Source organism: Rhea pennata, chromosome 3, assembly GCF_028389875.1.
Source record: "Rhea pennata isolate bPtePen1 chromosome 3, bPtePen1.pri, whole genome shotgun sequence".
Classification (NCBI taxonomy): domain Eukaryota; kingdom Metazoa; phylum Chordata; class Aves; order Rheiformes; family Rheidae; genus Rhea; species Rhea pennata.
The window spans coordinates 42,665,818-42,681,169 of record NC_084665.1 but is presented as its reverse complement, the minus strand read 5'-3'; the positions used below and the strand labels follow the sequence as shown (position 1 = coordinate 42,681,169).

Here is a 15,352-nt window from a genome sequence, read left to right as displayed (position 1 = left end):
AGTTAGTATTGCTGAAAAACAGGTTATCTATATGAGAAACTTGTGATGCTCAAATACTAAGGATTCTAATGCTGTCATGTCTTTTAATTGCTGACTGAAATGGACTCTGTTGGAGAGGAAGTAAAAGCAGGGTTTTTTACATTTTTATGTTTGCCTCGGGCCACTAGCTGAAAAATTTAGGACTTTTTCTAAGGTATGTCAGCACCAACTGTGTGTCACATTTCATTATTTAATAATTATGCTGATAGTCAAAAAAGAATAATGCAACTGACACTCTATTAAAATAAAAAGTATTCCCCAAGGCATAACAACACTGACACGCAAGCATCTGAAGAGGCAGTGTAAAAATGATATAAGGAACTATTTATCTGTACTACTGTCTTTTCCATCAAATACGTTGAATGTGTATGCACTGAATATTTAATTAAAATATTCTATGCTGAATTTTTAAAAACATTTCAGATCTGAAAACAAAATGCAATGAAGCCCTTCTTTGTCTGTGAATAGGAGCTACTAAGAGGAAAAAAATGCTATCTATACTGTACTACCCTATGTTACAAGGTTTTCTTCCTTTTTTTTTTTTTCCAGATAAATCATCTTTCTTCAACTCCCCAAATGAGAAACTAAGTAGAAACCAACCAATGCTAAAAAAGGAAAGAAAAGAAAGAAAACTAACCTTGCTTGTCAAGAGTTTTCAATCTAAATAAAGGGCAATAACAACTCTATGATTCAAGCCTTAAATACTGAATTTGTAAACACAAGATCTTTGTAGTAATGCAGATTCAGATCAGACTTCAGACTTCAAACATTAGGAATTGGGCACATTACCCCAGCTCTTTAGCTTTTTTTTATAAACTGGTCCTTACAGAATCAGGATTTGGGAAACTCAGCACTCTAACTCCATACTGCTAAGAATGTGTTCAGTTTAGATCATCTAAATTACAGAGACTGGCACAATTACGAGACCACAAAATTATGTTTTACAGCCGAAGTAACTGCTTTCATTCACCACAGCCAAATTCTGATTCTTTGCTATTACAAGAGATGTCCCAAGTATTCCTTGCAGGCACACTTACCGCAAAATGTTTGTTACCCTATGTGTTGACGTTGCATAGGGAAAGCATTTTGGCATTTATAGATTTGAGCAATGATATTTAAGATTTCAAATTTAGTTTCCTTCTGAAGCCAGCTAATATTACATTTACATACTTTTTTTCTAACAACTACTAATATTTTTTAAATTGGCAAAAAAAAAGTCCTTCACAAAGCTGGCAGTTCTAGTTCTTTGTTCACTCAGCACAGTGCTTTCATTCCTAACACAATGACAGACAGAAGTATTGTGTTTTCAAATGTATTATAAAAAATCCTGTGATTTAGTTGTTGCTATTAAAGACAGATAACATATTCTGAACTGAAACGATTTCTACCTAATTAACCTTTTCTTATGTCCTATACACAAAAGCTATAATACATTTGATTACAGCAATACCAGAAGAAGGTAGGTGACTTTTAAACATGTTATCTATTATTTTGTTGCCTATTCCTCAAATAATGCTAAAGGAAAGAGTATTTAAAGTTCTCTCTCAGCAATCTAACATGTCTGCATAGTATTTAAGGATTCTTTTGTCTCACCATCCTACAGAAATAAGTGGAGATCTACAAAAATAAGTATTACGACAAATATTGTAGAGGGTCAGCATTATTCATGAGTTTAGGACTCAGTAAACCACTTTTGCAGTTTAACAAGGATGACAACAAAATAAGGACTCTTGCTATACTGAAAGACACAAACAGGTACCATCCCTGTATCTTTGATCTACACAGAAGTGAGAAGGTGTCTGATGCTCTGATCCTGCTGAGCATACAACCGCGGGGTTGTGCCCTGCCCTCACTCCCAATTTCAGAATTCCCCTGATTCCCCAGGGTTCATGTCACTTATCTCAAAAGTTTCCTTTGAATCTGGAGGCTGTTCAGGGACAATGCTAAACTGCAGCACGCGGTCACACTAATCATAATGGGTCACAAGCTTGGCCAGCTCCTCAGACAAAGGTACCACAGGAAAAGACAAAAGCAGTTTCTCTATATTCTTCTTCTGTATACTAAATCAGTAGAGAAGAGGCTTCTTTCTGAGTACAGAAAATGACAAATAGGGAAAGACTCTACTTTGAAAGATCAAAAGTCTATAAAAGTACAATATAAGCTTTGGTATGCTGTGTTCAATATACGCAGCTTATTTTGACATATATAGTTATACACAAAATTTCATTTTGAAACATACTTATGATGTTAATGGCAAGATTACCCCATATTAATCTAGATGTACATTCCTACACACATGGATACTAAAGTTAAGTTGATAAATGCATTTCTAATCACTTCTGTAAAAATGGCCTATTTTTTCAAAATAGCAAATACCATTAAAACTCACTGAAATCAGCATCATATTTGAAAATATGGAACAAAAAAAGTACACATCAGACTTCAATTGGAGACAATTTTATAATTTCTGGGGGAAAAAAATACTTACTACAATTAATGACAACACCCCAGTTCTCCTGATATTGATTTGTCTTACTATCAAAGTTGTATTAAGACTCAACTGAGTATACATTAGATGTTTTCAGTTACAGCTAACTTGCAAAAATAAAAGTCAGTGCCTCTAACAAAATATAAGCATTGATTTTTCCACCTGATAAAAACAACCGCAAACAAGTTAAAAAGCACAGAACTCCAGGAATAAACAAGTTACATGACAACATATTTCAGTTTGTGAGAGTAAAGTTATCTTTCTCCACTATTATTTGAATTTAATTTGTTATTGTTTTTGACAAAAGCAATTAAAGTTTTATCAAAATAAACACAATTGCCAAGTTAAAAAAAATGTATCAACCCTTCTCAAAATCCCCAAGCTTTTATTGACTCTTAAATGAAAGCACAGTGGCTAAATAAAACCCATTACTAGAGTTCAATGTCTGGAAATTTGTATATTGATGTTATTAAAATAACTACATTAGAAATCCTTTTGCAGAGAAAATCCCTGGAGTGTATGTTTCTTCTTAAGTTCTCACGACTGGAAATAAGCAATACCTATAATCCGTTTTTCCTCTCATATAAAATAAGTTAACGGTGCTGACTTTCCTGCACTCTGAGAATCTCTGCCCCAGAGAAAGAAATACAAGATATTACAATATGTAGCTAGTATTTAGTTTTAAAATATTTGAATTCATTTTACGGATAAATGTTACCAGTGAGCACTTGTAAAAAAAATAAAAAAAAAAGAGACAAACTATAAAAACTCAAATATTTTTCCAGTCTCTGGCACATCACTACCACCACCACGGTGTCCCATATGTAGCAATGCGGAAAGTGAATGAAATATATCAAGTATTACAAAAGAGAGAGAGTTATCTTAGACATTTCAGATAACAAAAAAAAATGTTTTCAACAAATTCAAAACCAACTGTTCCTGAATAGGATGTAAAATTGACACATGCATGCGTATTTTAACATTCAGAACAACAAACACAATCATTTCTTAAAAAAAAGAAGTCTACAAAATAGCTCAGATACGGATCTACTTTTCACACACCATTTAAACTGCATTACTAACATGTATGTCAACAGATACAAAATATTCCAAATTAGTATCAGATGATCATGTTCTGAAATCATATTACTAAATTCATGGTAAAGCACAGCAGCAGCATCTATTCAGGAAAGTGGACAGAAACAGTAAAAATAATGGCCTTACTTGTTAGGCAAAGAGGTAGGACTTAACCATTTACTGAAGTCCATTCCTCAGATTTTGCAAAACACAAAGGCTTACCTTTCTGTACACCAGCATGTTTGGGGATTCATCAGCCACCCCATTGCTGCTCTGCCCGTAATTATTTCCTTGTGCCATGTCTCACAATTTTGATCCGCTTTTGAACGTTGCACTGTGAAAGGTAAAAGTTTTCTTCATAAGAAACAGCCTCAGGTCTCCTTCCTTCACTGCTGATTAACGGACTTGACTTTCTACTAACGTGTTAATACAATCAGTGTATGTTTTCTCCACCAGGTATTTACACTGGGCCAAAGCAGCTTATTCACCATTTACTGTCATTACTCTCTTTCACATGCAAATAATGAATGCATGCAATATGTTAATGTAATTTAGACTTTAATGAATTACCACTCCGAATAGCTCCCTGACATACCACTAACCACGGTATCATGCAGGTACCTTCTCACAAAGCACTCCTCCACACAGGCTGCACCAAGGGGTATTGTGCACTTTCCAAACCACAGTTTTGAACTGGCTGATTTGGCCCATGACTGTTTTCAGTAGTGTCCTCTCCTCACGGCTCAGGCCATAGCGACTCTCACAACCCACAAACACACAAAAAGCAAACTAGCTGCTTTGAACTTCTCTTTCATTTACCAGCATGTGTGTATTCATGCACCTATGCCGACAGAGAGGGAGGCAGGTGATGGAAGGACGGGAAGAAACAAGCCAGAAAACCTTCCTGGTGGGTTTCATCTACTTTCACTCTACTTCTCTGCAAAAAAAAACCCGGCTCCGTCGCCAGCGCCGGCTCCTCTCCGCCCTCCCCCCCGGTCACAGGGGAGCTGCACTAAGCAAGAGCTCAGATCATGCCGTAGCTCCGGCTTTGCACGCAGGTGTAAGAATGTGCTCCATCTACAGACCACACCGGCGGCTGCGGAGAGCCTCGGAGGCTGAGCTCTCGTCCAAACCTTTCCCTCCAAAGCCCTCCCCTACCCCCTGCCCAGAGCCCCGGGCTGCGGGCTTAACTGCAGCGTGCCCGCGGCGCCGAATGGCAGCGCGAAGCGGCTCGCCCTGCGGACGGCCGGCGCGGCGGCGCCGCCGGCTTCAGCACCGCGGACAGCGCCGCCGCCCGCGGGCCCCCTCCCCCCGAGCGGCGGCGCGGAGGGGCGCGCAGCGGCGCGCAGCTCCCGCCTCCCCGCCCCGCTCATTTACCTCCCGGGCCAAGGTCACCGCGCGCTGGCCGCGGCTCCGCGCCTCCTCCCGCCGCTCCTGGCGCGCCCCGCGCGGTCGGTGTCAGGCGGCAGCAGGCGGAGGGACGCGGCGATCGCGCATCACACGCGCGCTGCGGGCGGAGGCGCTGCCGCCGCTGCCGAGGCTGCGGCTCCCCCCGGCTTGCCGGAGCGGCGGCAGCTCAGCTCCCTCCCCGCAATGGAGCGGCCGTCACGTGGGGGACGGGCACGTCAAAGGTGCCGCCGCCGCCGCCGCCGCCGCCCCGCCACGCAGCAGCCCTCCCCCGCCCCCGCCCCCGCCCCTGCCCCCGCCGCTCTCGGCTCGCGCACCGAGAACAGCGGCCAAGGAGCTGCAGCTGCCTGCAGATCTGGCAGCGGCCCCTGCAAATGAGATTAGGCAGCACTGGAGGCCTGGGCAGGAAGAAAATGTGGGCTAATGGGATAGGGAAGGGAGGGGCGAGGTGCTGGCAAAAGGGACGGGTGGGGAAACTGTGTCACCCTCCCATTTTATTGCTTGTTCTTCTGCCCTATGCTGGACACTTCACATCCCCCCCTTTTTTTTTCCTCCCCTCCAGTGAGAACTAGAGAGAGCTTGAGCAGTGTCGTGTCAGTACTGCAGGCCGCTGAGCTGTGGCACGGAGACCAGAGAGCAAGTCTGTTCCAGGCTGATAGGAAAGAGCTCTCAAGACGCCCTTGGGGCTGCTCTGCTATATCCCAAGCAACTGCCTGATTTGCCAAGGCCTACAGCTTACCATGAGGAAATTAAAAACCAAGTGTGTAAGTTGTACTTCCTCACCACACAGGGACAAGAATGCTTTGATTTTCCGTAAGTGTTGAACTGTCTTGAACTCAACATCCACATGAACAGACGATATTTAAGTGGTGAGCTTTTCAGGGTGACTATACCCTCTACCATGACTGCACCTTGTGGAGTGTGCCCTGGCAGAATCACTGCAATTCAAGATCAGAAATTTCCATGCATACTGTGTCATCCTCACTATTGCACCTTCTGCCTTCCCTACATCCCCAAGAAACTCAGATCAACTCTATTTTGCTAGAAGTTATCTATTAAACTGCCCTTTTCCAAATTTTGCAGAGGCCCTCACGTCCTTTACCAGAGAAAGTAATAAATTAGACAAGCTGATGACAGTGAATCACAGAGGCCAATGTAAAATAAGAGCGACAGAATGGCTGGACTTCTTCGGGAGTGGAGGAAGACGGAGGTTTGATAAAGATCCCAGAGTGAGCACTGGTATAAAGGCAGATGATCTGTAAAGTGAGTAGGAACATTCTTGAGGGAGGGCAGAAGTAAAAGGTGAGATGACCCAACAGACAATAAGAACCAACAATTGAGTTGAGTGGGATACTTTGGCCATAAAGAAAAGAAGCTCTGTAGCAGAAAGTATATGTCTAGACTTTTTCAGTGGAGGGTAATTTGGTATGTCACAAGGAAAAGGTAAGTGGAACCAAACAGTCTGCATATAAGAGAAATTTGGAGTTTTGAGATGGAAGAAAGATCAACACAAGTGAAGGAATTTGACAGTGCAAGAGGAAAGTGAAGAAAAGGAATTATCAAGGATGAAAATAGTGGGTAGAGAAAAATATGAAACTAAAGAATAAACAAAGAACAGAGAAAAGGCTTCCTGCCATTAAAAATCCACTCAGTGCATGGTAACATTTTGACAGACCTAAGCAATGAAATCCGAATCCAAATGTTAACCTTCCAAAGATTTTTGCAGACTGGTGACTTAGTCCAGTCCACCAATGAGAAACAGGTACTAGCAATAAAAATCTAGATCTATATTTCCCTAATGTTTGCATACACTTCCTAAGGAAACAATATTGCATTGCTCAGTTAAAACACTAAGACTGATGGACAAACAGGAAATCAAGGGGAATATGTCTCCCAAGATATGTTAAGAACACAACTCACAGCCTTATGGCTGTGTCACCTCAAAAAAAACCTCAAAATCTTATTTATCAGACTGCAGTTTACATTTATTTTTGAGAGCATAAATGGTAACTGCACAAAATACACTCTAAATGCTATTCTACTCTCTAAGTGTGGTAGGAGGAAAATAACTAAAAATATTGATGATACACATACATTCTTTCCATTTACTCTGCCAGCCAGAAACGATTGTATCTTAAAATAGTATATGCATTAAAGGGCACAGAAATTAAATGTTAGTAAGTTTCCAATATAATCATAAGTTTGTTTTCTTACTTTACATCATCTTATTACTAATCCATGTCAGAAACCTGGAGAAAAGGAAAATCTTTTATACTTCAATTCTTGGACTATGTACTGAAGTAGTTTCTGTTTTACAAGATGCCTTTAACTAGCTATTTACTATAAGCTACCCAGTAAGTGAATTTTGGCAGAGGTTATGTGTCTTTGAAAAACTCATCAGCAAAGCTAACTAGTTTAGGAAGCACCATTTCCAAGTTTTTTTACTGAGAATCTGTTCAAACTAAAGGCAGAGGTATCCGAGTACATATTTTAGCTATAAGGCTTCTAAGCTTATCTTACTTTTTTGCTTTAAATATTCTAATTATTTTCACAAATCAAGTAAAATGTTACACTAGATAAGTTTTTTTTGAAAATAAAAAAATTTCCACTATTAACAGTTTCCACTATTAATTCTACTACTGATTATCATAAACTAAGTTCTAAAGTAAATTCAATCAAGTATGCAGACAGAGTAACAATCAGGACCTATGAAAGTTAACAGATGCTTTTCCACTAACATCAAAGGGAACTGTATTTCACACACAGTCTTTAATCCCATACTCAGAACCAGAGGCTTAAACATCCCAATAGTGTATCTCATAACTACAGACTTTCTATGCTGAAGCACACTAAGCGTCTTCCATTTCACAGCATATCCAGTATTAGAATGAAACAGAAGCTGTAATCTCTGCAAGAGGTAAACAAGAAAAAAAAGCAAAAAAAAAAATTTTCCTTCTGCCACCACGTTGTGATGAAACAGACCCTGGATTAGGCCACTTCCACCCACGTAAAGTGAAAAAAAAAAAAAAAAAAAAAAGCTGTTTCACTATTTCTTTTAAAAATATATAACTGGATAAACTGATGTAGTTAAAAAGAATCTGCTCAATAGCCCATAAAAGATAAAGATTCATAAATTAGTTGCTTATCTTTCCCATGTTGAGAATCATCACTTATCTCATACATAGCCAGCATTAGCTTCCTCAGAAAGCATGGCCTGCCAAAAGAGGAATGTCCTGTTTCAAAATGCAAAGCAAAACTACTCATTAATAAAACAAAGAAGATAGGAAAGGCTGCCAAGGGGCAGTTTTATCTAACAAGGCCATAAAGTACACATGATTTAGCAAGCTGATGACTACATTTTCTGCATTTAGTTTGCATAGTCAATACAACTCAAGTACTCCAATAATATATGCGTGTGGTATACATAATACAAAAGCATGCAGCTTTAAGTCAAAATATTATTTTACGATGCGTATGATAACCTGTCTGGGTATGAGAGAAGGAATTTTTCAGTCCTGAAAAGTGTCCTATTAACCACCACTACTATATTATGTTAATATGCTGCCTATATCCACCAATTTCTTCTTGTCTTATGCCTAGACTGAGTGTTCCTTGAAGTACAGACACGCTATGCAAGCTCTTAGCACAGCATGGTCCTGGTCCATGACCAAGTCTTTAAAACACTGTAGAATCATAAACAATCACATTCAAATTTATTGAAATAACACAGACATTCAGGTTAACTAGGCTCCAGACACTGATATGAGTTAATACTGCGCTGCCTTCAAGTATAAAACCCAGATTTTTTCCCCCAAGGTTAATTAAGCAGAGTCAGTCTTTCTACTTCAATCAGACATATTTGTGATATCACAGAACAGCCAGTATTTCAGTGCCAACCTCTGAACTGGTAGCTAAAATTCCAGGCCCAATCTTTGGCCTTTCTGATGAGATTTTAATACCCTTCTGAACACAGAATCCATTTAATACAGGTTTTCATGTGTCATTTAGAAGATTACAAGTTATGGTACATATTTGCTAGAACTGAACCTAGACTGACTTACAAACTTCATTCATTCCTTCATGGCATTTTTTTTAATTCCCAGGCATCAAGTTTGTCACTCACCTGCCAGCTCTACTGAAATTTTAATTACCTCTGTCAAATTATGGTGCTGCAGATCAAAGCTATTTGTACTCCATTTTTTAGGGGAAAAGATCAAAATATCAAAAACCAGAGTTTTAAAAAAGAAAAGGAGGAGGTATTTAAATAGCAACTTATGTAGAAAGAGGAATATCTTCAAAGTGAACTGATAAAACAGAAAAATAAAAACTCTAGAGAGTTATGGACAGACATGACTACATAGGAACAGCAAAGTATTAGAAATAAGGAGAGCAAACATTTCCATAATTTTTTTCTAAAGTATGATATACATACATAATTCACATACATAATATATATGATATATGGTATGATTTATATATATGTAAAACTAACTTTATATCCTATTGAAGATGTCAATTGCTGCCATAGAATATTCACAGTTATTTAGAAGTTAATATTAATACGCTGCCCACCAGGGCTATCCATGGAGACAAACAGCTTCTAGGTGGAACAGGTTGCCCGGAGAGGTTGTGGAGTCTCCTTCTCTGGAGATATTTGAAACCCGCCTGGATGCAACCCTGTCTAACATGCACTAGGTGACCCTGCTTAAGCGGGGGGGGGGGGGGGGGGGGCAGGGTTGGACTAGCTGATCTCCAGAGGTCCCTTCCAACCTTACCCACTCTGTGAGACTCTGTGAGAACAACCTCAGGTCCTTGTACTTTTGAGTCTTGACAACTAACCAGTTCTTATTGCATCCAAAAGAGGGCAGTCTTTCTCAGTCAAAGAGAAAGTGGTTAGATTAGCTATCCAATACACAGGAAATGTCAATCAACATTAATATTTTTTCCAATGAAATAACTATCATAATCAGCCATACATCTTCATTTACTCAAAAGGTGAGAGTGCTTACAGAACGAGAAATAATACGCTATATTCCTTAAAATGTCTGAAAGCCTGAAGACTAATTATTCCTGATCTTATGTCTAAATCACTTAGTGATATGAAATCAAGTAAGCATGCAAAAACAGAACTGATCTCCTGAAAAAAGATGAATTTTTAAGTCTAGTTTGGATGTGATCATACCAGAATCCTCTCCAACTAAAGCAATGTTTTGACTGCTCGTCTCCCAAATCCCTAAACTGCTCTTTGAGAGCCTTTTCAATTTTGGGTAAAAGCATTACTGACAAAGAATTAACCAAGAATCAGGGGAATGGAACATTGGTCTCTGCTCCAGATAAAATATTTTAAATATGAGTGGACTGCTCTCAGTTCCTCCTAGTGCTTGGTGTTTGTAACACTCTCCTGGGAGGTACTGATGAGAGATTTATATCCCTATCTTAGGAGATGTTGTGTACCTCTCATAGGAGTGTCCTAACTATGAACAATTGTATATGAGGCAGGGGAAGAAAACCTGGTGACTGTGGTTTTATAAATTTAGCTATAATTCTTTTAGCCCAGCTGTTATTATTTCAGTCTGGCATTAGTTTCATGTTAAAAATATGTAGTCTTTCGTTAACTTCTTTGTGACTAAAACCAGAAAAAATCTCCAAAAAACCCAGCTAACTAGTCTGAGTGGAGACTCAACTAAAAGTGGAGACACCTCCTTCCTAAAGAAAATCTCTCAGGCCTAATCCATGGGACTGCATTTACTCAGATCAAAACAGAATAAGCCACCCATTAAGGACTGATTAGGAGTAAGTCATTGATTTAGACTCCTCTAGTATGAGAGTACTACTCAGGACTCAGAAGCACTACAAAGGCAGGAGGGAGTACAGCATGTATGAGAATGCCGTTGTTACAGACCAAAACAGATTAATTGTGGAAAGACACAATAATAGAATTAATGGGAGATGCTGAGACCTAGCTTAAGGAGTAATTTTTGTGGCAAAGAATTTCACCAATAAATAAAAATAAACCAGCAGAAATAAGCAAGGAAAAAGAAAAGGCACAGAAGAGATGGCAGAAAGCATAGAATGAGACACAGGACTTGGTCATGGTTAGTAGTAGAAAGTCCTTGCATATAAAGGTAAAAGACCAAGATGCTGAAATGGTTTTTGGAGATGTGACAGACGCATTTAAGAAGTTCATGAGATATGAGGAAGAAATTGAGAAATTTCAAAAGGCAGACTTGTTTCTCAGCCCATCTGATTTACCTCCCCTACCTATGCAAAGGGAGAATTTCTAGAAGCATCTTACAACAAGCAAATGCCCAAAATACCAAAGTATCTGCTGAGTTTTACGGATTTTTGTCAGATGTCACAAATTGTTTCTCTTATTAATTTTATATATATATATAAATATTTCTCCAGCGTTCCTCTACAACTGTAAGCCAAGTTTCCATATACTGTAAAAACACTGAAAGCTGCAGTAGATACCAAATCAGGAAATGGCTTCAAATGGTAGCACTATGCCATCATAGGTAGCCTACAAGTGCCAAACAGCTATGCAAGCTACTACTGAAATTCCCTGTTCTGTTGAATCCCTCCAGCAATCAGGGTTGGTGTGATGTAATCTAATTAATTCATTGAGCTGAATGCACTGCAGAAAAAGGCACTCAGCAGTTTAATAGGCCCCGTTCATCACTCTTCCTCCTTCCCTTGCCTTTCATTTTGGTTCCCTCTATCACTCCATGCCTCACATCCACAGATAATCTAATCAATCAGCCTTTTCTAAAGGTTTAAATCAGCCAAAATCGCCTTCTAGGTTGCACATGACAAACTCAACCCATCTGTATCCATTCATATCCAAGTACACACAATCAATACACAGTTATTACCTCACAGAAATACATGAGGTTTTTATTCCTTTAAAATACAGCATTCAGATTTAAAAACACAGCATTCAAATTGAAAGGAAATCTTTTTTTTTCAAACTAAAAACTAAACTAAAAAAAATCATAAAAAGCAAATAAGTAGGTGCCTGTGCCAGGTGAAGATTTCCTACTAATAAAAGGATGTAATAGAATAATGAGCTAAATTTTTTTTTAACTACAGTATATAATAGAGCCCCTCTCAGAAATCACCCCACTTCACAAAGACTTCCCTTCAGACTAAGAGATTATTAGCAGACCTTCAACTTTCATACAGTTCCTCAAATCTTACAGGAAACTTCCTTAAAACCCCAACGTGCAGCCCTGAGAACCTTCCATAGCTCAGACCAATTGACAGGCAAATAAAATTATATTTGTGAAAACAACTTGGTTGTATTCTCTCTAAAACTATATGAAAGAGGTTAGGAAGAAGAGTTCAAAACAAGAATAAATCTAGATGTTGAAAGTGGTCAGCTACAACAGCCTGGATAGTCAAGAAGTCTTACAAAGACTTTGATATTGTAAAACTCGGCTCAGCTTCCAATATTTGGGGGTCAGTGAATAAAATACAGTTTTTTACTTAAACTGTATTATAATATCAAGGCACTTTTATGGGTAAGGAAAAACAAGTCACTCTGACTTAGAGAGCATACCCTAATTAGACAGATCATGAGGTTAAAATGAAATTAAAAATGTAAGACATGTAGAAAAAGAAAGCTAGTATTATGTATTCTGTTTTCAAAATGTGAACACGTCTGATCTGTGTTACACTGCATAGTACCATTCTTTACTTACAGAACTGCTAAATACAAGGATATATGCAGTTAACTTTGTCACTAACTTCCACTTTGCGCTAGAAGCAGATAGCAAAATCTGATAAAGTATTTGACTGTTAGACAAAATGTTTAATTTAAAAAACATCTCCCTAGTTATGCAGTGGTTCAAACTTTATTTTTGGCAAAAGAAAGAGCTTCAAGGAGCAGTGAAGAAGTAAATAGGGCTAAAGATAGCAGAACTCTGCTGTGCCTAGATAGGAAGCTAAAATTTTATGCAAGAGAATCGGGCACCAAAGTAAGACTTTGTAGAAAATAAGAACTTGTTTTATAGGGGGGAGAGAAAGATATTTAGTCACAGGTCTTTTGATAACTGAAGCAATAGAGAGATGGAGCCAAGTGAATAAACAGGTCATGACAGCCAAGGCAGGAAGCAGCATGAATACATCTAGACTGAAAAATGGTTTCACAGTGGGGAAGGAGACTACTACTTATTTAATAAGGAAGAAGACTCCACAATCTCAGTGACCCTGTATGCCAACTGAAAATTGTGCAGTTGTCAAAGGTGAAGAAGAAGGATGGGCTAGGATGAGAGAAAGGGAGCAACAGGATGATTCAAAAAGCAAGGAGGAAGGATTGATCCAATTTTCTGTGCAACTGGTTAGATTATTAGAGTAAAATTAGAGGGAAGAAAACTAAATCCAAGGATAGACAGGAAAAAGAGCTCAGTTTTATAGGGAAAAGAATGCACTTGGTTCTTCATCTCAACAAACAAAAGAGAATGAACGACAGAGCAAGGGAGAAGGTTCACAGAGTCAGAGTGAATCAAACTACTTTGTTGACTGGGCAAAAAAGCAAAGAGCATTACAGGTTACAGAGGAATAAAAGTCTCAGCTCTTACTGGGCAAGGACAATCTGTCTTTGAAATTAGCTGGTGTCATCTCCTTCTTGACTACAAATAAAGAGGGAACAAATTCTGAGCAAATTTCAGACACAGAGAGCCTGGATTTTTATCTAAGACTAAGCTTAGTCAGTGAGAAACAAGGCTGGCTGCAAAATATGAAGGACGAGTTTATTAGTCTGAGCTACAATAGTTCTCAGGGATTTCTCTAAAGATATTTGAAAAGAAAGCTGCAATAAGAACTGCAAAAACATAAGGAAATAGGAATTTTATGTGACAAAGATAGCTGAAAGTTAGTTATGAACATGACTGTGTACGTACTTTCACACTGTCATATGCAACATTCACTTGTTTGATGATGCTATGAGATACTAAGGCAAAGATTATCTAACGTATCTTTAGCCTCATGGTAATACATGTGCTACACTCATACTGTGGCTAGGTAATATATGCAATACATAATATGTAATTATAATGCAGTTACATCTGGCACACATTAATTAGAGAAAATGGTTTCATACTGGCTCGGATTGTTTCACATAATCTGAGAGAGGAAGAATAAACAGAGATGAAATCTGTTTTTTGCTCAATTAGTACATCTTAAACCAAAAGCTTCCTCAGTGAAAAAGCAGCATTCAAGACTGCCTCTGGCCTGCAGCAGATGTTCCCAAGTGACTGCTAGTTATGCTCACTAATTCAGCAATAGCTCTTTTGAGTTGACTTCATATTATCATTTCTGATTTGTTTAGAAATGATTTCTGTGGCCATATTATCATTTCTGTTCTCATAAGAAGCATTCTTCATTCTCTTAAAACACTACCACATCTTCCAAATAGATTAAGAGGAAACACCTTGAAATACAGAACCTGTCCTGCCATCTAGACTGGTAAGATCTTGAAAAGTAAAAATCACCTTCAGAGCAAGATTCAGGATGCATGAGACATCTGGAAAGCAAACTACAGATATGGGATTGTATGTATATATTCCTGGCTAACTATTTTTAGACAATTAAACGTCACTAGTTTGGTGAAGCATGTTCCAACAGATTGCTGCTAATATAAAACACCTATACTGCTTTGTCAGTCACAATATATCTTCCAAATACTTGTTCTTCTTAGCCCTACCTTTGAGAGCAGACACAATACCCCAATAATTTGTATGCAGGCACTTGCAACAATGGGAATTCATGAGCTTGGACTGGTGCTGAGCAATTTATTGGCACTATGAGATGTTTGGATTTTAACTATTATCAGGTAATAACGCTTCATGACAGGATACTACTGTTATATCCACAATAGTCCTCTTCAGTGTGGCCTCTCCATTTCACTTCCTAGTATTTGTGCAATGCTACATGCATAACTTTTCCATGCCAGCTGTTCAAAGGGAAATGAACTAGACAGAAGTCATATTTCCTCTTTTCCTGCTTCCAACAATTTACAGAAAAGTAAAGAATTCAGCAGTAGAATCTGTGGGTACTGATTCCACACGCCAGAGAAGCAAAATTTATACTTCAATCTTCATTCTGGGATAAAAATTTTCTAAGAGCATGTCTTACAGTTCCAGAGAAATCAAATATGGTGCACAGCAAAAGATTAGTAAGGTAACAGAGAGGCCCACCTCACAGGCCCTTCCTTCCTCCTCAGATTGCTGCTGTCCTATATGCTAAATGCAGGAATGCTATCACAGTATTCGGTGATATCAAATTTGGTAGCTTCATCCATCAGAATAAGGAAATGATGAGTTCTGCTATTTTAACATA

General features: G+C 38.7%; 1 protein-coding gene across 4 annotated transcripts in view; it reads right to left on the bottom strand.

Moving 5' to 3' along the window:
- The window catches only part of RGS7 (regulator of G protein signaling 7), a 285,010-nt gene that overhangs the window by 249,092 nt on the left and 20,566 nt on the right, over nt 1-15,352 (bottom strand). For 2 of the 4 annotated variants that reach the window (XM_062573645.1, XM_062573648.1), the window contains exons 1-2: nt 4,982-5,058; nt 3,827-3,938 (exon numbers count right to left, since the gene is read on the bottom strand). The exons of the other annotated variants lie outside the window; for them this stretch is intronic. In XM_062573645.1, the coding sequence (XP_062429629.1) occupies nt 3,827-3,904 (78 nt within the window). In that variant the 5' untranslated portion in view covers nt 3,905-3,938; nt 4,982-5,058. Of the gene's footprint in view, nt 1-3,826; nt 3,939-4,981; nt 5,059-15,352 lie in introns of those variants that run through there. 4 annotated transcript variants of the gene reach the window in all.